The sequence below is a fragment of the Coffea arabica genome, chromosome 10e (assembly GCF_036785885.1).
Source record: "Coffea arabica cultivar ET-39 chromosome 10e, Coffea Arabica ET-39 HiFi, whole genome shotgun sequence".
NCBI classification, from domain to species: domain Eukaryota; kingdom Viridiplantae; phylum Streptophyta; class Magnoliopsida; order Gentianales; family Rubiaceae; genus Coffea; species Coffea arabica.
Genome location: NC_092328.1, coordinates 4508324 through 4531848, shown reverse-complemented (window position 1 = coordinate 4531848; position 23525 = coordinate 4508324). Strand labels below are relative to the sequence as shown.

Below are 23525 nucleotides of genomic sequence, written 5' to 3'. Positions count from 1 at the left end.
CACGGACAGAACTAAGGGAGACGAGGAGGGGCACCGCGCCCAAGTTCTATTTTTCTGTTAATATTTTCAAAGTTTACAATTATGTTCTTTATAAGTAAATCTTTTTGTACCCTGAAAGAAATTATAAACATTTAAATTTACTCTAAAGTATATATGCGTATGAAATTCTCTCCCTCCAAATAAATAATCTCCAACCACAACAAATTTCAGCAGTCCATTGGGCATTTGCTCTCACCCCCTCCCTTGGGCTATTCGCGAGGATGGTCATAACTTAGTTTTTATTTGGACTGATCTATGTAGAGTATTGGGCTAAAATTTGAATAGATTGGGTAATTCAATGCAGAGTAGCGGGTTGAAAAGTCAGTGACAGAGCCCAATTATAATTATTACATACCAATAAAAATCATTTTTGACCAACATGACATAACTGCGTCCTTGGCGTGCTATTGTACTTTGCCTCTCCTGGATTTACCAAATTTTTTGACTTGATGGATTTGTGATAAATTGAATAATGCATTACAATTTTACTCGGTGTTACAGGTTTATTGCTGCAGGCTACAAATGAAATGGTTCTCTGATTCGTAATAATTAATGCAGAATTCTCTTTTATGTATATAAGGAAAGGGTGAGATTTGAGAAGCGGATACGAAGAATTGAATTTAAATTTCTAATTTATAGAGTCTCAACTTAACCACTACTAAATTAAGACTTCCTCGACTTCTTTAGGTGAAAGAGGAAACTCTTCATAGTGACAGTAAATGTATATCAAGTATTGAACAAGTTTGTCAAGTAAATAGAATTAGTATTCCTAAATTCTGTGAACATAACATCTTTCATTTGTCATCTGTGCTGGCCAATAGATCATAGGAACCCTTTTTTTTTTTCGGGATAAATCATAGGAAGTTAAGATATATTATAGCTTGTGGTACATGCATCAGTGCAAGCATGCGGACTTGGTTGAAATTTGGGAGAGAAGTTTCAACATGTTTGGCCGTGGACAACATTTAGCCACCAAAGGCTGAACCCTGTGCACAGGAACTCCAATTCCTTCACTCATGTCCATCTTCTTACCATCCTTGGTTTCCCAGTTGAAGCTCTGGAGTAATGATCCCAAAGCCAATCCAAGAACATGGATTGCCAAGTTATTTCCAGGACAGCCTCTTCTCCCCGAGCCAAAGGGAATAAACTTGAACTCCTCTTTTCCTCCGACCAATGCTTCAAATCTCTGAGGCATGAACTTATCAGGATCATCCCAGTACCTGGAATTGTGTTGTATGTCCCAAGCATTCACAAACAGAACGGTTCCACGTGGAACTCGATAGCCTCCAACGATGCAATCTTGGGAAGCTTTGTGAGGCATCAAAAGTGGCGTTACAGGCTGCAAACGCAGGGTCTCATTTATTATGCAGTGGAGGTAAGGAAGTTGAGGCAGATCACATTCAGCAATGAAACGCCCTTGTCCCACTTCTTGGTCAATTTCAGCCTGTGCCTTCTTTAAAACCTCTGGATTGTCCAGCAAGTATGCCATTGCCCACTCCATTGTACTGGCAGTTGTATCTGATCCTGCTTGGAGTAGTACCTGCTTAAGTTTTCGTTTCAAATAATGTTAGGAATGGCGAGCAGAAAATTAGTTAGGGACCATACTTATGCAGCAAATAGTTTTTGCACACTTCAGAAGAGTGCTAATGAAGCTAGAGAGCCCTGTAGAGCACAACTATTCCTTCGCCTTTCCAACTGACTCTTCCACTAAGAACCAACAATTTGTTCAATCAGTTTCTACCATGTTTGCAACTCATTTTTCGCCTTCCCTACTGAAATCCTACTGCAGCTACTAGTAAAAACTGTAACAGAACTATCAATTGAAGTGTAGAAAACTGACGGCCAATGAAAATTAGATTCCAGATAAAGAAAACGGGAAAGCAAAACTACTGGATCTGGATTACTACTTACCAACATGAGGTTTCTTATAGTTTCCTCACTGTAGTACTCAGGATCCTTTTCATGCAAATCCAATAAAGCTCCGATCATGGTTCTCTTCTCTCCTGAAGCACCAGCACGAGCACGATGTTCATCAATTACGTTCTGCATAAACTTGTCTCTTCTCTCCTGTAGTTCACTCATCTTTTCCACCACGTCTCTCAATCCAAACCACCGCATGAAGGGCAAGAAATCAAGAACATTGGCCTTGGGATTCACCTTTGCTGCCTCAGAAGTTATCTCATGGAAAATTCTAGCCTCTTCTGAGTTCTCTATATCTTCTCCATAGTACCTATTTCCAGTAATCATCCTCGTCATAACATTGAATGTGAGATCAAAGCAGGCTGATCTCATATCAGCGAATTGATCAGGATCCTCCACGGAAACTCGAAACAGCTTCCGAATCAAAGACAAGACCTCATCAGCACGAATATCTGACAACAACTGTAGTTTGTGGGATGACAAAACTTCAAGAGATGAAATCTTGCGGAGGTTCCTCCAATGTTCACCGTAGGAGGACCAGGGGAGGCTGGTATAATTGTAGCCAAAGTATTTCCCATTGAGAAAGTTGGGACGATTTGCAAAAATGATATCATTTTTGGCTAAGCATTCTTCAGCTGCCAATGGAGATGAGACGAGGACAACCGGGATACAGCCTAGCCTGAGAGAAAGAACTGGACCATAGCGGCTAGAGAGCGCTGATAAAGATTTATGGAAAGGATTCTTGAGTAAATAGAGATGGCCAAGAAATGGCAGGGCTGGAAAAGGGCATGGTGGAAGATTTTGAATCTTGTGAAGGATTCGGTTGGTCAAAATCTGAAGGGCTAAGATCAGAACAGGCAGATACAGATACAGAGTTTCCATGGAAAACATGGATGTGGAGTTTCTTGATGATTCTACAGGCTTGTTTGATAAAAACTTTTATCTGAGAATACTAGTCTCCTTTTCTTTTTGTTTAACATTAATCAATTTAGATTTAAGCATGGTCTTCAAGGCTCAGTTTTGTTGACGTCAATATCGCATGTCTTAGACAATAATATAAGCGTTGAATTAATCTTCTACGAGGCTTTGTTAAAATCTAAAAGGTGAAAACAACAATAAAAAATTTGGTGTGTACAATCAAAAGCCTGTTATTGTTAATTAGTATCCTGTAAATGCTGTTTACAAAAGTCCAAGTACAGGCAAATTACGTGAGAACAATATAGATTTGATTGGACTAATTTAGTTGTAGTTCAATGCACCTTCCTCCTTTTAAGGATCTGGCGTTAGCAGCACAAGCACTCATTGTTCATAACCCCCTTTTTCTAATAGAATTAGGTTCTAAAGAATTTCCAACGGAATCCAAAGAACAACTAGCAGTTTTTGAAAGTTTAAAGGAGAGATGAAGGGGTTTGGGGTAAATAAAAATCAGTTACTTTATAGATGACGAGGGGCTTTTGATATAAACAAAAAATCTATCAATCTTTGATAAACTACCCACTACCAGTATGATTTCTTATCAAGTGATATGTATTTTTTCATATTCTATTTTTCAACTCATTTAGTAAATTTTAATTTTAATTAGCAACTACTTTTTATGATTATGAACAACTACCAAATAACTGCTTTTTTTTATAACTTTTACTTTAATAAATTTTTTACATATGCATTGCGAAAATATAAAACTAATTTTTTTTAAAAAAATGATTTCAATAAATATACTCAAAATATGTTACAACTATTTTTTTCTATTAGTTACACACATATTAGTGTGTCTCTTGAATACTAGTTGATAAGTATACATTAGACCCCCTTTTAGTCCAGGCCACGTGCTTAAGTTAAATTCTTATTGTTTCTCACATTCACATATTCGTGACTATAATATCTATTAAAAACAACTTTACAACAGTTGGATACATAATTTTTTTTTTAATATAACAATTTGAATTGGAAAAATCAAAATTTGCTTTTTAACAAATATTGAATTGCATTCCTAGCTATTTTGACAAAATATAACATTTGGATTGTTGGAAATTTTCAAAATTTATTTGATGTACATACATGTATTGTATTACGAATCAAATGGTTCTAAGATGTACATACATTATGATAAATGTAAATTCATTCATGAATATATTCATGTATGTGGCGATTCTTGAATGTAAGGATAAATTCATGTATTTAATCATAGAATCGTATGATGCATGAATTAGAATACATGAATTTGTACACAATATATTGAATCTATTCAAATAAGTATTTATTAAGTTCATTTATTTCTTAAACAATCTCTTCTATATAAAGAGGTCAAGTAGAGAGTGATTTGTGGCAGAAAATTACTTTACTGCTATTTTGAATTCTCTAAAAAATCACTCCTTAGTTCAGGAGGGTTTGTCTTATTTTGTACAAGAATCTAAGACAAACAAATTTCATCTTATCTTAAAGGATATTTATCCAAAGTTATTACGTGTTATACTGAACAAATAAAGTCCAAAGAAAAAGTAATATTCTATAACGATTTGAAACTCATTCTTGTCACAACATTTGCCAGTTTGTTGCAATATTCCCAACACGGGTGAAGAGAGGAAGGGTACATATATATATATATATATATATATATATATATATATATATATATATATATATATAAGCATGACTAGTGAGAATTAATTTATTGAGGGTTAAGTACCCAACCATGTGAAGTCAGAGGACAGTTGTCTGACAAATGAGATGTAAAAAATAACTAGGAATTTATTAAATGGTCCGGAATTGAATGAAGCTAATAAATGAATCCAACGCCCCGTCAACCATGTTGTCGACTTGTCGCTGTCCTTTGCGAACATTTAATATGACGTACGATAAATGAAGAACGGCCTGCACATTTTCCTCTATTTTAACCTTTTATGTTTCGTCTTTGGTGAACGAAAAGGCGTCTAAACAAAACCGAAACAGATTGAGATTGACTCAAGCTAAAATATGTGAGTTGAGTCCGAGCTTGGCCATGTCTTTGAGACTTCAATTCGAGTCTGATTCGATATTCGTGTAATAAAACTAATAGAGGTGGAACGAACCGGATTTAATTGAGCTAAATTGACTATAAGTAATTGTTTTTATATGTATACACACACAATAGGCATTCTAAACAATAATAAATATAGAAAATTATACAGCTATATGAGTTAGGAGGCTCACCTTCGAACCTCACTCATATCATATATGCTTGATTAGATTTGTTAATTGGAAAATGAGAAAGGACACTAAAAAAAATGTTCCATGTCTTTATCGGTCACTCAAACCTTATAATGCAGATCTGAGGTTGTGAAGGTTTACTGCCATTTATCGAGTAACAGACCCGATCCACAATGAATTGCTTCAGCCCATCCGTGGGAAAAGTTAGAAACGACTAGTTATTCGAACCAATGTGTAGATTGTTGTGATTGCACTACTAAGATGCAAACGGAAAGCAAGTTAATCTTGTGTCGAAGAACTGGAACTAACCCTTGAGCAACCATGCAAATATTGGGCTGGAGAATAGGGGAAGATACAGAAAAGACAATTGTCCAACTTTCACACTAATCGCTGCTGATACGTGTCTTGCGAATGTCAAACAATGAAAAATGTCAAAACCAAGTCAGTGGTCAACGATCCCCTTGGGTGGTTGGCTCGAATGGTTTCGGGGTAGTCTAGCTAGGTCCCGAAATCGTGTGTTCGAGTCGTGTGTTCGAGTCATTTCTCTACTGCTTGTTTATCCTTGGGCGAAGGGTGCACAAACGTAGGGAGATTACTCTGACAAAGTTAGAACACTCCCTGTGTTTGGAAAAAAAAAAAAAAAAAAAAATCAGTGGGTCACCGCAGTAAGAATAAACACCTCTTTTCCAGACTCTCCTTCCATCAATTCTTTTACAGCCATTTTCAAAGTCTCCCATTTAACCAAACCATTCAAGGTCCCGTCGCAAGTCTTCACCCCTATCCCAATCTTTATCTCCTCCACCACCATCTTTGCATTCAGTGGCTGCTCCGCCAACATTGGCCAAGCCAATATCGGAACTTTTGCACATATGCTCTCGATCACGGAGTTCCATCCACAGTGACTTAGAAATCCCTGAACACTTTTGTGATCAAGAATTTGTCTCTGATCAATCCACTCTTTTACTACTATTCCCCGGTCTTTGACTCTGTTTTCGAAACCATCACTCGAGTCTGACTGATCATTTCCTCTAACAATCCACAAAAAGTTCACTCCTGATTTCTCCAATGCGATTTTAACCTCCTCGAATTGCACCTTAGATATCTCTGCCTGTGATCCAAACGAAATGTATAAAACAGGATTCTTCTGTTGTAGTTTTTTGTCTAGCCATTGAATCCACGAAGGTTTCTGGCCGGCTGATTTTGACGGCTGGGCTGCTAGGCAGAGAGGTCCAATTGACCATGCTCTGGGGACACATTTTTTGTTCCAATAGTCCAGGAAAATGGACTCAAGCTCGTAGAAGCTGTTCTATTCATTGTTGCTCTGCCATGCTCCAAGACAAGTTGGAAGTACTCAGTATCACGTTCTGGATAGGCAATTTTTGGGTCAAAGTCATTTCTTGTGAACTTGATCCATGGAAAATCATCCCCAGGAAAACTGATTTCTTCAGTGTGTGATTTTCCTCGTTGGAGCAGAGAAGTCGGGCCTACAACTTGAACCCAAGTCTTGGCATAAATGCCTGTACCATAGAAAACAAGCCTTGGGATACTGAACTTCTGGGCAGAGTCAAGTGTCCAATGTAGGAAGCCATCGGTTATCATGAATGTGAGGTTTGGGAGTGTGTTCAAGGTTTGTTCGAAGTGGGGTTTCATCAATTTGGTGGCTTTAAGAAAGGAAATAAATAGAGACATGGATGGAAGTTTATCGGTACTTCCAACTCCTGGTGGTATTCCGTCGATGTTCTAGGGGAAAGGGAGGATGACTGTGGAGATTTTGTTGTGGAAGTTAGAGAAGAAATTAGAGATGATGGAATGGTTTGCAGGGGTGGTTACAATTGTTATTACAGCGCCGTGGCGGTGGTGGAGGAGCTGAGCTAAGTGCAAGGATGGAATCATGTGGCCTTTGGACATGAATGGAAACAACAAAACATGAGGAGGAGGAGCCATTTCTCTGTTTCTTGCAAACACAATTGATTCTCTGTTCTCTCTTTGGTAGTAATTAAACTATGATCATTGTTACCAGAATCCAGGACTCCTGATTCAAGGTTTACACAATTTTATAATCTAACTAATGGAGTAAATAAAACCTCAGCTGGTGCTGCTTAAGCGTCACAATAAATGAAGTTGACAACTCACAACAGGGGCTCAACATCTCCATCAACTCTCAAAGGAAGAAATAGAATCCACGGACTTGATTGATTCAACAACTCGGATAAGGCTGCTGCTTTACCATCTAGCAATCTTTGTGATCAGGGACTAAAGGGAAGGGATTGGTTGGGCGGTTATAGGGACGGAGTGCAACTGAGACGTCTCATATTCGAGTTTTTCTACGGAAAAAAATCTTCATATTTTGGATTTTTTCGGATGTTTACTGGACACTCGTTAACACATTTAAAATTTATCTAATCTATTATATATATATATATATACACACACACATATACTATAATTATTATTCTTTCTTGTATTTATATATTTTTGCTTATTTAATCTTACATGTCCTTTTTTATATTTATTTGTTCTAATTAATCTTGTATTTTTTATCTGAAATATGTCTTAAGAAGGGTTGTCCAAATAGATAGACTTTTTACATACTCATTTTTTTTATCTCTCATTGATTATAACATTAAAGAAAACTTGACTTTTCGGATCAAGAAGTTGCCAACTAAGATATTGCTTAGTGTGGAGTCTGTGGACACATGGAGAATGAATAAAGATATGGTTGAGTCATTTTCGGTTAGGAGTTGCAAGGTATAATTATTGTGCTGTGAAAATTCCAACTTAAAACAAGGAAATTCAAAAATTGGCGTCATCAAATACCAACTACTATAAAGTAAATTACTCCATCATTTTTTCCCTTAAAGAAACAAGTGAAATATATAAAACAAGATTTTTTTTTTCCTAGTACATATTTTTTCTTCAAACAAGAAGAAGAGACGAGGCAAATACTGCCCACCCTTTCTCAAGAGTCAAGATACATCCTCGTCGCGGTCTAAATTTGAGAAAGAAGGCTCATCATTCCAGGTCGTGCTCGACAATTGGCGACTAAGGGTTGAGCTTTAGGCATAGTCAGTCCAGGCCCCTCAGCTAAATCTACCATCTCCTCGCTGATTCTGCTCCAATCAAAGCACTGAATAATTGATCCCAAAGCAAATCCAACCATGCGCATGGCCAATCCCTCCCCAGGACAACCTCTTCTACCAGAACCAAATGGCATTAATTTGTAGCCATCTCTGGTCCCTTCAAGCCCTTCAAATCTTTCAGGCTTGAATTTTCTTGGATCCTCCCAATTCTTGGAATCATTTTGGATAGCCCACAAATTGACAATCAACATTGTCCCCCCAGGGACACGGTAACCCCCAACCACACATTCCTCGGAGGATTCGTGGGGTAGTATTAAAGGCCCTGTTGGAAACATCCTCAACGTTTCACTAATTATGCACCGGAGATAGGGTAGATTAGCCACATCTGATTCATCTAATAAACGTTCTTTTCCTATGATTCTGTCAATTTCTGCTTTTGCCTTCTCCAAAGTTGATGGATTGTTTAGCATAAGTGACAATGCCCACTCCATTGTTCCCACTGATGTATCGGTACCTGCTGCAAGTAAAACCTGCAGTACGAAAGCGGTCAATGGTGAAATGCACTTGAGAAAAGAAGAAGAAAGTGGTAAACGCTAGAATGAAGAGCATGATCAGTGACATTTGCTTCTAAAATCTAGTCAACCAACTTTAGACATCGGTTGGCCAGACATCATACTTTCTTTCTGCTTCACTGTCAAATGCCAACAACGAAGAAAAGTAGGCCCCCCGCCCAATACGTTCGGATCTACTCCTGTTCACACCATGCGGTCAACTCTATTCTTGGACTGTACCAGTGAATTTTTCTTATTGCACAATAATGAAAGCAATTCAATTCTTATAAGACAGCTGAAGTAATGTTATGCATTATACTCAAAGAAAGCAGATTTTGGCCATCTAGATTTAGTCACTTAATCTTCGAATTACTTTCAATTTCTATTAATTTGTCCTTAATCGAAGTTTTACATTTTCTAGGGAACATAGAAATGATAACAAATTAGCTACATTACTAAGAAGAAGAAGAGCCAGAAAGAAATTTATCAGAGTAACCATACCAGCATAAGGCTTCTAATGATTTCATCCTTGTAATACTCAGGTTCCTTCTGTTGCAGGGTCAACAAAACTTCAATCAACGTTTTCTTCTTTTCCCCTGTTTCCTCTGCATCGGCGCCACCATTTTCTGCATGTTTTGCACTCCTAAACCCCTTGATCAACTCCTGCACGAATTGATCCCTATTCTCCTGCAAAACCCTCAAGGCCTTCTCCGTCTTTCCCACTTTTAACCACCTCAAAACCGGCCAGAAATCTCCCATATTCGAAGCTCCACCAATTCTCATCGTCTCCTCTACAATCTCCCTAAACCTCCTAGCCTCCTCAACTTCCCCAACATTCTCCCCATAATACCTCTTCCCAGCAATCATCCTCATCATCACGTTCAACATCAGCTCAAAGAAAAGGGCCTTCATATCCACGCTTTTCTTGTTTTCTGAAGCTGAAAACAGCCTTTTCAGCATCAATTTTACTTCATCAACACGTATCGCGTGAAGCGTCTGAAGCCTGTGGGAAGACAAGATCTCCAGTGAAGCTATCCGCCGTAGATTTCTCCAGTGATCCCCGTAGGACGTCCATGACAATGAGGTATAATTGTTTCCCAGATGTTTTCCAGCCAGCAGACGCGGGCGGTTGGCAAAAACGATGTCGTGCTTGTTGAGGCATTCTTCGGCTGCGGAAGGGGAGGAGACAAGGAGGACTGGGCGTGAGCCGAATTCCAGGAGGAGGACCGGGCCATGACGGTCGGAAATCTTGGCTAGGCCTCGGTAAAGAGGCTTCTTGATGAGGAGGAGGTGGCCGAGGACGGGGAGATTAAGGATGGGACTAGGTGGAAGGTTTCGGATTTTGTTGAGGAAGTGCTTGGTGAAGATGTATAATGCTAGGAAAAGTGGAAGGTAGAGATACGAGGTTTCCATGGATAGTTGCGATTTCTTGCTGGTTTATCTGGGATTGAATGATGGATGGGGTTTAGGTAATGAGAGTTAGTGGAATTATAGTTGGACTTGTGACTCTCAGTGGTCTTCATCTCGTTTTCTTGTAAGGTTGCAATTGATAGCCAGCCTATGAAACTTCCTATTAAAATGTGCAATTATAATCGTAGGCTAAATTCTATAGACAAAGATGACTTTTTTGAGTTTGGGAAGGTGAATTTGTTGTGAGTAGATTAAATCCATTACGAACTATACTATACATAATACAGTCAGTGTGGCCCGGCCCCTCTTCTTGAAGAAAATTATGCTTCAAATCAGATTAAATAAGGTTAATGAGTTGAGATTTTTGTGTTATTTTGTACAAATCTTCTTGGGTTCGGGGAAGGGGAGCGGCGTAGGGTTGGAGGTTTTTACATTTCAATTAGTGGCACTAAGCCACTACTTAGTGTCACAGGCTGCTTGTTTTCCTAAAAGTCACTTGAACGTACTTTAGTGCCGCACGGGGTGGTGGCTTGTAGGAAAACAAGCAACCCGTGACAAGTGGTATCAGAGTTTGATACCGATTCTTGGTTGCCATGGCTACAGGTTCGGACGTCACAAAAGAAGATAAGCATGCACCTTGAGAATAAGGATGAATCTTGAGGATAAGCATGAACTTTGTGGATAAGAGTTGACCTTGTGGATAAGTTTTGACAATGTAGATAAAATTGACATTGTAGATAAGGTCTAGACTTGTGTAGAGAATTCTATGACCATGTAGTATTTTGGCTTGCCTATAAATAGGTCAAGCCCTTGTGCGGCCGTGCCTTTCGCACGGGCATCCGTGCGCGCCCGTGCCTAATCGCACGCGATTGTGCCTAGTCTCGCTCACGATTGTGCCTGTGCGTGCACCCGCGCGCGACTGGGTGCCTAGTTGGCTAGAGTTATTCCATAAGATACTAGAATTGTGGAGAAGATTCTAGAATCTTGTGGAATACTCATGAACCTTATGGATAAGCATGCACCTTGAGGATAAGGATGAATCTTGAGGATAAGCATGAACCTTGTGGATTTTCTAGAACTTTGTGGAATGCTCATGAACCTTATAGATAAGTATGCACCTTGAGGATAAGCATGAACCTTGAGGATAAGGATGAACCTTGTGCATAAGGGTTAACTTTTGGATAAGTTTTGACCATGTAGATATATCGAGCCGAAGAAACGAGACCTAAGTATGCATTAAACGCAATACAACATTGCTTCTTTTGGCCAAAGCAAAAGGAGGATGTTGACATGTACGTGCTACAAGACAAGGTTCGACGCATACTACTTTTGCGCTTCCGTACTTTAATCGCGCATTGAGTGTTAAGGCTAAACTAGCTAGGCGCTCATAGCTTAAGACTTGAACGTACGTTAGTGCCGCACGGAGTGGTGGCTTGTAGGAAAACAAGCAGCTCGTGACAAGTGGACCCCGTGCGGCACTAACATACGTTCAAGTCTTAAACTATGAACGCCTAGCTAGTTCAGTCTTAACACTCAATGCGCGGTTAAAGTGCGGAAACACTCAACTTAGGTGCGGGCCGTGTCATTAGCTTTCCTGTCATCTACTCTTTTTTTTTTTTTTTTAATATTGTACCTAGAGTTTGGAAGTGCATTTTTTTTTCCTGCACAAAAATTAAAAAACGTCAAAGTAACAAAATCTTACAGTTGAAAACTAGCAAATTTTCTACTCCCTACATCCCATTTTGATAATTCTGTTTTTCTTTTTCATCTGTCCCAAATTATAGTCCACTTTTCAATTGAATAATATAGTTGTCTTTTAATTGTTCTAAAATACCCTTATTTAATGTAAGTTGTTATTACTATAAACTACCTTATTTAATATCGATTGTTAGTATTGTATATAACCTACCCCATTCAACGTATTTAGATTTTTCAAAACATATTGATATATGAAAAGCCAACTTTATTTAATGTAAGGGTATTTTAAAAAATAGAAATCTAAATTTGTTTTTTCAACAAAGTTAACTGTTTTTTTTTAACTGTGTAAAAAAAAATAGAAATATCAAAATGGGACAGAGGAAGTACAAATCAAGAGAAATTAAAGCACAGAATCAATGCACAACCCTACAAATTCAAATTTTGAATTTGAATGATAACGTGTATATGATTAGAGAGATGGACTATGTTGAAAAGAAAGACTAAAATGTGTTTTAACTTTATTAACAGGACAAATATTTTGAGACATTCTAAAATAAAAAGTTGAACACTTTCAATGGAACGAAATGAGTATAAGAATTTTATGTTGGATCCTTAATCCAACATTGAACTTATATGTGAATAATTATGGGTTGCAAACTGTCAAATAAAGTTAAGTCCAATTAAAGTGATCAAATATGGTTTGGACCTAATGTATCTAATAGGATGTGGGCCTTTAATGTGTAGAGACTTAAGGACTCCTATTTCTATGATGGGCTGAAATAGGGTTCCAGAGGGTAACAGAAATGTTACCTATAAATAGGGTCATGGTCCCCAAGTCACACGTATTCTTATTTTGTCGTATTTTCTAGTACCAAAAATATAGCTCTTCCCTGATATCCCATTGTCAGGAAATATACCAGAGAGAAACTAAAGGCCTCTCTCAAGCACTGGTGAATATGTATTGATCTGGAAGATCACCCCAAATTCTCTAAGGATTCAAGTATCAAGATTGTCAATATGGATTCAGATACGCTTCCGCTATTTTACTGTTAATTTATTTCTTAATAATCGCCATATAGATTTTGGGTTTAATAGGTGATGATTTTCACCAAAGGCTAAATTTAGATAACCACCCTAACATTTTAAGGTAGATAAGTTACTCAACATTTTCTAACAAAAATATTTCAATGAAGCCAGACCGCCATGTTTTTCCTAGTAAGTCCTAAGATTTTCATTTCCTCACACGAAAACTGAATAATTAAGCTATTTTGATGCACGCAGAATTGCATGGTTTAGATAAAAGAGTTAGTGGTAGAAAGTTTATAATTTTATTTTGACGCATAGAAAATATATGGAAATGCCATTCTTTTCTGTTGCATGTTTCTTTCAATACTGCATAGTTGAAAATGATTTATTTTTCATGATTACTACTGATAAAATTAAAAAAAATTGAAGTAGTAAAGCACTCCAAAATATACTAGATTCATTACAAGGAACATAACTCTTGCTTATATCCAAAGGCAAAATGGAATTAATTTGAATTGCCAAAAAAAGGATTACAAGTTTATTGTGAAATTAACCAAGAACATGTATACATTTTCACATGAATTTGGGCTCTTCATTTTTTGATACTTTGGCATTGCTAACTGGAGCAGCCCAAGTTTTTCTTCCCAGTAATCCTATAACTCTTACTACTGGTTATTCAAGTAAGTAGACACGTATCTTATTGGTAAACTACACTAACTTCCCCTCTAGTTTCTACAAAAGTTAGGGCGAGCTCTTGATTTCAAATGAACATAGACCTCCCCCATCATGAATTTCCATCTACTTAGTGTTTATGATAGATTTGACAATACAGTTTTATCCTTTACCTTTTTTATTCCTGCCCTGCATATTGAACAAATAAAAAACTGTAAAAAAAAGTGTTTTAATTCTTTTACAAAAGGAAGTAAAAGTGAAAAAAAAGAGAGACAGTTTTATTCATGAACATTGAAGATCTAACATATTTCTAAGTCCTTTTTTGTTGTTTTATTTTCACCTATCAAAATAAAAAGGTTTGCATATGCATCTATTCCTACAATAAAACGTACTAAATTAAAATGAGGAGTCTCTAACCGCATTTTAAACTTTTAATCAAATCCTTTATTCCACATACAAGAAGGTATAGAATCACAAAAATAATGGCAAAACAAGCACACTTTGTTCACAATGTCATCACTGCGATGGGTTTTTTTTCCTTAGAGGTGCCAACTGCCAAAACAGGCTCTCAAATCTCAATCACGATTGAGAAAGAAGTTTAACCATTTCTTGCCGTGGTTTACACTTGGCCATCAATTCTTTAGCCCTTGGCATAGTAAGCCCTTCTCCTTCAGTCATATCCACCAAACTCTTCCCCAACTCTTTCCCACTGAAAACATTGAATAAGCAGCCCCAATGTCAACCCCACAAGGCTCATGGCCGAATTTTCGCCAGGACATCCCCTTCGGCCAAACCCAAATGGCATGAACACAAATCCATCTCTTTGCCCTTCCAAACTTATAAACCTCTCAGGCCTAAATTTTGTGGGTTCTTCCTAAACCTTGGGATCATTTTGCATTGCCCACAAGTTCACTAACAGCAATGTGCCACAGGCACCAGAATAGGGGTCACCGGGCAAATGCGATATGTTTCATTAATAATTACATGAAGATAATGCAGCTGACTCAAGTCCGAGTCATTGATAAGCCTTGATTGGCCAGCGTACGCGTCAATTTCTTGCTGGGCTTTCTTTAGAACTTGTGGATTGTTGAGCAGGAGGGACAGTGCCCATTCCATTGTTCCAGATGATGTGTCGGTTCCTGCTGATAACATAATAAACATTTGCTGTAGACAAAATTTGCATTATTTTCTGCATGTAGTATTAAAGGTAAATATTGTGCTACTCATTTGTTTTATCTTTACTTTTTCTTTTTTTCCTGCACCTCATGATTCAGTATTACAAAGGGATTGAATTTTTTTTACTATTATCTTGATTCTGTAAATAAGATAGAAATACAAAGGAAGGGAAAAGAGGAGGCGTATGATAACGTTAGAACATTTATAGTGAGCAACCCTCTTAGTATAAATAGTATTAGACGTAGATAGAATTTTGGGATAATTTGAGAAACTTCCCCTGAGGTTTCTGACAATGTCACTGAAATTTTCAAAATATCGGAAACCACCCCCAAAGCTAATTATCTAGTAATAAATCAGCTCAATTCAAATACAAAAATAATATAAAATTGGTATTAGAAGAGAGAAAACAATTTAATTCCATAGCTACCCTCAAGTTTTGCATTAGATAGTTGATTTACTACGAACAATATATATCTATTCTAACTTTATCAAATGTGAAACGGTGTAATTGTTACCGTATTCATAGAGCGTAAACAAAATATCAGTTTACTTACTCTATAACAAGTTCAGCAACTCAAAATCTTATCTACATATTGTATATGTAATATCATAATATTACATCTGTTATAACACATCAATTGCATAATCTCCTTCAAGAAAAACAAAGCATGTGAATCCTACTACAACCAACATTTCAATTTGAAAAAAAAAACCATTTGTTGAATAATCACAAACAAGAAAAAAAAATTGTCATAATTAAAAGGTTTTTCAATTTAGTAGTGTATAACCAACAATCTTTATGTATATTTCATACAACACCAATACCTAATTTTGATGAAAATAAAAGTAACAATTAGGATAAAAAAGAAAAAGCACTATAATTAAATACCAATCATCAAATGGAGTAGATCATACAGAACATAATACAAACTACATAACGTCATATTTTCCTTTTTTTTGTTTGATCCAAACTATTCTTTTGCACTTGTAAGGTCACTATTAAGCATGACCATCAAGAATTACCTTAACAACTGCAATCAAATAATAAAAATTTTCAATATTTAAGAGCAGAAAAATCATAGAGGCTGATTTTGAAATTTTCACAATCACCAAAATTTTGAGAAAATTTTAAGAGCAAATTTCCTTTTCAAGCCTCTTAAATCCTTAGATATACCTAAAGAAGCTCTATTTCTCTTATTTCACAAAAAACATAAAATTTTAAATCATTGCTTCTACTCACACACATCAATTATCAATCACAGAAAGACGGCAATATATGGCCTTCTTTTTGTAATGGTGAAGAGGTGATTCTTGTCCTGCTGGAGTGAACCTTCAGGTTTGGAGAAGTGCCTTACTCTGGATAGTTCACTGGGACGAGGTCACCTGCTTAAGTTACAGGAGGGGTTGAATCCCCCGGTGTAACTCCGAAATTTAAGTCAGTTCGGTAGAAAAGAAGTAAGGTAGTAGTAAAGAAAATTAGTATGATTTACCAGAAAATTGGTCATCCCCCACCTTGGTAGATACGTTGGGTATTTATAGAGGATTTGTTGGGAAGAGGGACTGTCAGCACGGGTCCCTAAAGATCGGAGATGGTCAGTGCATCTGGTGGATTTGACTGGTCTTTATGAAAAAGGTGTGACGGGACATCTGTCAGGTTCAGGCGGCGTGTGTCAGAGTAACTGTCTGTCAGACGCAAGGTGTGTCAGGTGTCAGAGGTCACATCATCTCTTCACAGTTTTCAGGCCGCATAGACATCACCTCAACTCATGCTCCGAAGATCTAAGCCGAGGTGATAATCGGGTCAAGACCACCTCGCTAAATGAAGAGTCGGGGTGGCATTTCAGTAGTCTCAGTCCGGGATGAGAAGGCCATCCTCTCTAAGCCTCCCAAGTTTCGAGAAGAGCGAGGTCGTGGTTTCCCGAGGTCGCCGCTTCCCGAGGCTAACGAGCGTGTAGAACACGAAAAATAGCTAGGACACGTCACGACTGTGTAGATAGGACCAAGAGAGAAGTGAAACGACGGCTGTCAATTTTAACGTCGGATCAATAAGATCAACTGTCAGATGAACAGCATCTTCATTAATGAGGGGAGAGAGTGGGCGCTCTAGGGAATCTCAAAAGTGCCGCCCTTCGGTCTCTCCCTATCGCCTATAAATAGGAGTTCCTTTTTACCGTTCCATTCTTCATCAAAAATCTTGAATCACCTCAGAACTCTGTTCCTGCGCTTTTTCACTTCGGCTATTTCATAAATAGCATCTTCAGAGTAAGTTCACTTCTTTCTCTTCTGTAATAATGGCTAGAACAGCTCGCACACACAAAGAGACGGTGAGGCCTGACTTTACCGAGGCAGAGAGGCCTGATCCCTCCGAGGAGAGGACTGCTTCCGACATTGGGGAAGGAGGTGCTGAAGCGTCTCACCGAGCCGGGACATCAGCGGGGCAACATGAGGAGATCGAGGTCGAAGCCGAGGTCCTTTACAATGACGACCTCGGGAATGAGGTCCCTAGGAACGAGGACGTACAAGAGCCTTCCTCTCCTCCGAACGTGGCCACGCTTAACTACGGCCAGATGCCGACCTTCACCAGTGTTATGGGACAAGCCTCCGTAGCCGAGGTGGTCCGCAAGTATCCATGGAGGAGGGACTACAGCATCTACCTGCTCCAGCCACATCAATCTGCCGCGCTGCCACCGAAGGGTAGGGTGACTATCTACGTGGATCAACTGGAGCCCGGACTCAGAGTATGTACAACAAGGTTTCTCCGAGACTGTCTGAGGTATTGGAGGGTGAGGATCACCCAACTCACCCCTAATGCAATTCGCGTTCTCGTCGGCTTTCAACTGCTCTGCCGACATCAAGAGATAGAGCCCACGGTCAATCTCTTCCGCCACTGTTACTCGCTCAAGAACAGCGGGAGTGAGAAGGGTTGGTTTTATTTCGGAAACAAGGTTCCGAAACTGGTGGTAGATGCCCCGAGCTCGATAAAGGAATGGAAAAAAAATTTCTTCTTCGTCCCCGCAGAAGACTTCCTCGGGGATTCTGGTGGAGGCCTCCCATCTCGGTTAAAGAGACGTCCCCGAGCAAGTTAGAGGAGCGCAACTTTCAGAAGTTAACGGGGTCAAGCCTCAGAATTAACTGCTTGGATTTTCCTGAAGCGGTGCTCGTGGAAGGCGGGATCAATCGAGCCCTGATCAGCTCGGATCACCCCGTCCTCTTCTCTTCTAGACTTCAAAGACCTTGTACTTTTACATTTCCCTTTTTTATCCATTCTTCTTGAATTTTAACTAACTCTTTTTCACTATGCAGTAGTGAAGGTTTCCGACCTGATAACCTCGGGAAACGTCGAGGTGGTGAAGAGACCACCCAAGAAGTGCAAGGATGCTGCTGAGCCCTCCACCAGGCCTTCCAAGAAGACCACCGCGGAGACGGGCGACCGCGAGCCTACCGTGGTGATCGTGGGTGAAGGCTCACACACCTCGGCCACTCCCGGAGATTCCCGAACCTCGGCTATTCCTGTAGGGGTTCCCATTCGAGGGGTCACGATAGCCACTCAACCTTGGGGTCAGGGCGTAATCGCGTTCTCGAATAACCCCGTCACGGGGTCTTCTTTGTTTAACCTCCACCACGTGCCTTCCAAAGCGGTCGAGGAGGACAAAAGGCACTCCGGAGCGCATTGGTGTCCGAAGTGGGAAATTAACGTCAACGACAGCTGCAAGAACCCTCTGGTTGCTCAGGAGCTTTTGGTGCATTCGGTGTTGCCGCGAGATAGCACTTATGCCAGAAAGCTCACTCCAGGCGAGCTGATGCAAAGTGCTTCGGTCTCATGGGTCTCCACCACGGCCTTCTTCGTTGAGATGATCCAATGCTACGGGCGTTTTATAGAGACCTACGAGCCACCGGCCGAGCTCCAGAAGAAAGTTGCCGATCTGGAAGAAAAGCTGAGGGCAGTCGAGCTGGAGCGCGACAAAGTCGAGGCGGCGAAGAAGAAGACCGAAGTCGCGAACAATTCCCTGATCACTGCCTTTGACGAGGAGAGAGAAAGAAGGGCCCAAAAGAAACAGTCGATCAAGGAGGCCATAGATAAGGCCGAGGTCACTGTCGTGGAGGCCTTCCGGAAGTCGGAGTCTTTCACCCATGACCTCGGCGAGCTCACACGTCCAAGCTATATGTTTGGCTACACGTCGGCTGTTAACGATGCTATGCCCTTTCTCTCTTCTGAGCAGCTGGAGTCCCTTCAGAGCGCTCCTCACTACAATGAGGATGCCAAGAAGCTGTGCGATCGTATGGCCGAGGGCATCCAGGCTGGAAAAGATCTAACCGAGATTCGTGCTGAGTTCAACAAATGGCTTCAGGAGTTTGAACTAGACGGTGATGGCCTTGAAGGGAACCAATCCGGCGAAGGAGCTGAGGGACATCTGGATGCCGAGGCGGGGGGAGAGACTCTGGGGGAGCAAGGCTCTGGAGCAGGGAATGCTTAGAAGCATCCCTTTTTTGTACTCCGGAGCAAGTCTTCTACTTTTTGTACTTGTTTCAATTCAATCGACTTCATATTTTTGCATTCTTCTTAATTGAGTTTGGTTCTTTACTACTGCTTTGTCCCCTTATTTTTCACTTATAATGAAATGGGAATAAGTGAGAAATAACTCAGACTTAAAATTAGAAACACGTACCCCTCAAGAGTAATACAATTTGAGATTTTCAGCATGTCAAGTGCGGGGCACCCGAGATCCATCTCGATATGCCAATTTACAGTATCCATTTCGGTTGGACTCGACAACACGGTACGGTCCCTCCCACTTGGGGCTTACCCTGGGGTTCAGCTCGGCTAACCGAGTTCTTCCGGAGCACAACGAGTATTTGACCGCAAGTGTTTGACCCGAGTATTGTAGTAGCTAGTTAGGATATTTTTGTAGATCGCAACTTTGGCCGCGGCCATGTCACGCTTCTCCTCGGCAAGGTCGAGGTCAACTCGCCGTTCTTCTTCGTTGACTTCGACTGCATATGCTGCCATTTGTGGACTAGGGGTAATGAATTCGGCTTGGACAACAGTTTCGGATCCGTAGGTTAAAGAAAATGGGGTTCCTCCCTTTTCAATACGGCGCTCACGGCTTCAGCCGCGGCAGACAGGTACAAAAATAACTTGTCCCCTGGCCGAGGCGAGGTGAGTGTTGGGAGGTGGTGGAGGTACTCCTTCAATTGATCAAAGGCCTGTTGGCATTCTTCAGTACAGGAGAAGCTATCTGCCTTCTTTAGAATCTTGAAAAATGGCAACGCTTTAGAAGCTAACTGCGATAAGAATCGGTTCAGGACTGCTAACCGTACAGTGAGCCTCTGGACATCACGGATGCACCGAAGTGGAGACATCTCTTAGATTGCTCTCACCTTATCCGGATTCGCTTCTATGCCCCGCCGGGAGACGAGGTAGCCCAAAAATTTCCCTGAAGTGACCCCAAAGACACATTTCTTGGGGTTCAGCATCATTCGCGTCTTCCGGAGGACCTCGAGGATCTCTTTCAGGTCGGAAAGAAATGTGGAGGTCGTCTGGCTTTTAAGGAGGATATCATCTACGTAGGCCTCAACATTTCGGCCGATCTGAGATTTGAATGCTTGGTTGACCAAACGTTGATAAGTGGCCCCGACATTGTTTAGTCCGAAAGGCATGGTAGTATAGCAATAGGTGCCTTGGTCAGTGTAAAAGGCCGTCTTTTCTTGGTCTTCCTGACTCATTCCAATCTGACGATACCCCTTGAAGGCGTCAAAGAAGCAGAGGAACTCATAACCCATTGCCGAGTCCACCAAGGTGTCGACCTTGGGCAATGGGTAGCAATTCTTGGGACAGGCTTTGTCGAGATCAGTAAAGTCGACACACATTCTCCAATCCTCGGTGTCCTTCTTGACCATGACCGAGTTGGATAACCAAGTCGGATACTGGACCTCTCGGATGATCTTCGCAGGCAGGAGCTTGTCCACCTCTTCACCTACAGCTCGGCTGCATTCAGGACCGAGGTGCATTCTTTTCTGTTTGACCAGGCGGACTTGAGGGGTCGACGTTCAACTCATGTATCATGAGGTGATGCGGGACTCCTTGAACCTCCTCCGCGGCCCAAGCGAAGACGTCCCGGTACTCTCTGAGGAGGTCCACTATACCTCTTTTAATTGGGCCAGGCAGTCGGGTGCCGACGCGGACCGTCCGATCAGGTTCCGTGGGGTCCAGGGGAATCTCTTCCACCTCGTCTCCAGTCTCCAGCCTCGGAATCTTCTCAGCTTGCTGAGCATCAATGCAATCTATTGAGAGGATATTTGACCTCTTCTCGGACTTCGCACCGGAGGCAGATGGGGAGGCTGCTTGTAGAGTGGCGAGGTAGCACTCCCGAGCCGCACAGACATCGCTGCTGATCTCGGCAACCCCCGCGGGAGTAGGAAACTTAAAGCTCAGGTGGTAAGTGTAATATACCGCCCGTAGAGCATTAAGCGTGGGCCGACCTAGAAGCAGGTTGTATGGGGAGTCGGCCTTAACCACTACAAAGTTCACAGGGATAGTTCGGCAACGGGGGTGACGCAACACGGTTACTGTCAGGGTCACCATTCCCTCTGGATGCACAATGTGTCCCTCAAACCCCACAAGAGGGGTTCTCACCGGAGTCATGTGCTCCCTGGCGAACTTGAGGCTCTCGAAAGTACGAAAGTACATAACATCCACTGAGCTTCCCGGGTCGATGTAAACTTTCTTGACGATATAATTGTTGGTGAACACTTCGATCACCAAAGTTTCGTGGCTACTCGAGGCAGCCGGGACAGGGTCATTGGGCCAATAAGTGATCACCTTGGATATGCGAGAACTTGACTCGGCCTGTTCCAGATTGGCCTGTCGGTAGGTCCTCTTTCGGGAGTTCTGACTATTACTTCCCGTCGGGCCTCCGGCAATGGTATTAATGACTCCGGTAATGTTTGGTCCGTATTTTAACCCCTGGCCTGAAAATCCGTCTCGGGGAGGCCTTTTTGTCTCCCTAGGATCCTCAGGGGGTCTGCAACTGCTTCTTGACGTCCGCCTTTCATCCCGGCGCTAGTCACCTCATTTGTCACGTCGATTCTCATCACATGGATGACCTCCACCTCGGCGGATGGACTGCTTTAGGTGCCCTTGCCTGATGAGGTTCCCGATCTCTCTTTTGAGATCGCTACAATCTTCGATTTCATGCCCTATGTCCCGATGATATAAGCAGTAAAGATTTGAATTTCTCTTATCTCTGCTACTGTACATCTTGGGGGTGCCTTCCCGAGGTTATTTTGTTCCATCACGGACAACACCCGAAATCGGGTGGTGTTCAAGGGAGTCAGCTCGGACTCAGGGATGGTTGGCTTCCCCTTGAAAATCCTGTCGAACACGCTGCGGCGGTTTCGACTAGGACTTTGGAAGCCACTCCCTGTCCCTACTTCACTTCCGTCAAACTCTTTTCCCCTTCGGGGATCAGCCGGCGGGCGGGCAGCTTGGACCTCTTTCTTCATGCGATTGAGGTCTTCGGCCTGTATGCCCTTCTCGACCTTCAACCAGAGTTCATGGAGCGTGCGGGGATACTTCTTGTGGATCCCCGTGTTGAATATCCCGGCTACAAGCCCATGGGTAAAAGCAGCAATGGTGACCTGCTCATTGGGGTCAGGTATTTGAACGCTTTCCTCGTGGAACCTCTGGACATACGACCGAAGTAACTCTCTCGGGTTCTGTTGCATATTCAGCAAGTAAGCCGACGTCCTGGTCGTAGGTCGGGAGGAGAGAAATCGATGGAGAAATCGTTCCACTAATTCCCCCAAGGTTGAAATGCTCATAGGTTCTAAGTCCCAGAACCATTTTCGAGCTGTTCCCTGGAGGAACACTGGAAAAGCCCGACAAATGACGAGATCAGGAATGCAATATAAACGGAAGGCCGAGATGAAGGCATGGATATGATCCTCAAGATCACCTCGGCCGTCATAAGATGGTATAGCGGGGAGCTTGAAGTTGGGAGGAAGCCTTTCCTCGTTGATATCGTCAGTAAAAGGTGGAGCTCTCATATACTCCATCCCGGGCCTTCATAACAACCGAAATTCTTTCTCAGGTCGTTGTCCCAAAAGGCCTCGGGAGAATGCCTTGGTCAGGGAGGCTACTTTGGAAGTGGCCTAGAGAATGCCCGCTTCGAAGCACTCCGGTTTAGGCGTCTCCCATCAGATTCTTCTTCAGATGAACCTTCAGAGGATCCATCTGACTTCCTTTTGGAGGACTCAGCCTTCTGCTTGCCTTGCGTCTTTAAGTATCTCCCCAACTCCTCAAAGATGTTGGGGTTATCGGTCACAAATTCGGCCATACGAGTCATGGCTTTTTCGTTTGCGGGCTGAGTTCTTGGGGACTCCTGCCCTTTAGAAACATTTTTTTGGTGAGCTGCATTGCTTTGCTCAGCACCAATAGTGAGAGCTTTCCTGCTCCTAGAACGCGTAGGTTTCATACTCTTAAATGTCTTCGCGGTTCTCACAGACGGCGCCAATTGAAGAGTTGATTCTTGTCCTGCTGGAGTGAACCTTCAGGTTTGGAGAAGTGCCTTACTCTGGATAGTTCACTGGGACGAGGTCACCTGTTTAGGTTACAGGAGGGGCTGAATCCCCCGGTGTAACTCCGAATCTTAAGTCAGTTCGGTAGAAAAGAAGTAACGTAGTAGTAAAGAAGATTAGTATGCTTTACCAGAAAATTGGTCATCCCCCACCTTGGTAGATACGTTGGGTATTTATAGAGAATTTGTTG

The 23525-nt window shown here is 41.4% G+C and overlaps 3 protein-coding genes and 1 pseudogene across 4 annotated transcripts; all 4 read right to left on the bottom strand.

Annotated features, from left to right (window-relative positions):
• Positions 1–727: 727 nt before the first annotated feature.
• On the bottom strand, positions 728–2954 carry LOC113711788 (cytochrome P450 81Q32). 2 transcript variants are annotated; one of them, XM_027234991.2, is made up of 2 exons: positions 1951–2954; positions 728–1582 (listed from the first exon to the last, which is right to left on the bottom strand). In XM_027234991.2, the coding sequence occupies exons 1-2, from the start codon at positions 2848–2850 to the stop codon at positions 935–937; spliced, it is 1548 nt and encodes a 515-aa protein (XP_027090792.2). In that variant the 5' UTR covers positions 2851–2954; the 3' UTR covers positions 728–934. The 2 variants fall into 2 exon arrangements, with proteins under 2 accessions (XP_027090792.2, XP_027090793.2); XM_027234992.2 differs by having other exon boundaries at positions 728–1579; positions 1951–2953.
• Positions 2955–5272: 2318 nt separating this feature from the next.
• Positions 5273–7538, bottom strand: LOC140015010 (UDP-glycosyltransferase 90A1-like; annotated as a pseudogene).
• A 399-nt stretch (positions 7539–7937) lies between these two features.
• LOC140015059 (cytochrome P450 81Q32-like) lies at positions 7938–10695 on the bottom strand. The gene is made up of 2 exons (XM_072066902.1): positions 9278–10695; positions 7938–8755 (listed from the first exon to the last, which is right to left on the bottom strand). The coding sequence occupies exons 1-2, from the start codon at positions 10187–10189 to the stop codon at positions 8135–8137; spliced, it is 1533 nt and encodes a 510-aa protein (XP_071923003.1). The 5' UTR covers positions 10190–10695; the 3' UTR covers positions 7938–8134.
• Positions 10696–20750: 10055 nt separating this feature from the next.
• Positions 20751–22813, bottom strand: LOC140015455 (uncharacterized). Its single transcript, XM_072068050.1, has 2 exons — positions 22010–22813; positions 20751–21818 (listed from the first exon to the last, which is right to left on the bottom strand). Exons 1-2 carry the CDS (start codon positions 22811–22813, stop codon positions 20751–20753), a joined length of 1872 nt encoding a protein of 623 aa, XP_071924151.1.
• Positions 22814–23525: the final 712 nt, after the last annotated feature.

Bases quoted from the DNA above. Each gene is read 5' to 3' on its own strand.
- LOC113711788 (XM_027234991.2), bottom strand. From the start codon at position 2,850: ATGTTTTCCATGGAAACTCTGTATCTGTATCTGCCTGTTCTGATCTTA. The intron at 1,583-1,950 runs GTAAGTAGTAAT...CGAAAACTTAAG, and splicing joins CTATAAGAAACCTCATGTTG to CAGGTACTACTCCAAGCAGG.
- LOC140015059 (XM_072066902.1), bottom strand. From the start codon at position 10,189: ATGGAAACCTCGTATCTCTACCTTCCACTTTTCCTAGCATTATACATC. The intron at 8,756-9,277 runs GTATGGTTACTC...TTCGTACTGCAG, and splicing joins TCATTAGAAGCCTTATGCTG to GTTTTACTTGCAGCAGGTAC.
- LOC140015455 (XM_072068050.1), bottom strand. From the start codon at position 22,813: ATGGAGTATATGAGAGCTCCACCTTTTACTGACGATATCAACGAGGAA. The intron at 21,819-22,009 runs GTAGCAGAGATA...TGAGGTGACTAG, and splicing joins AGGCACCCCCAAGATGTACA to CGCCGGGATGAAAGGCGGAC.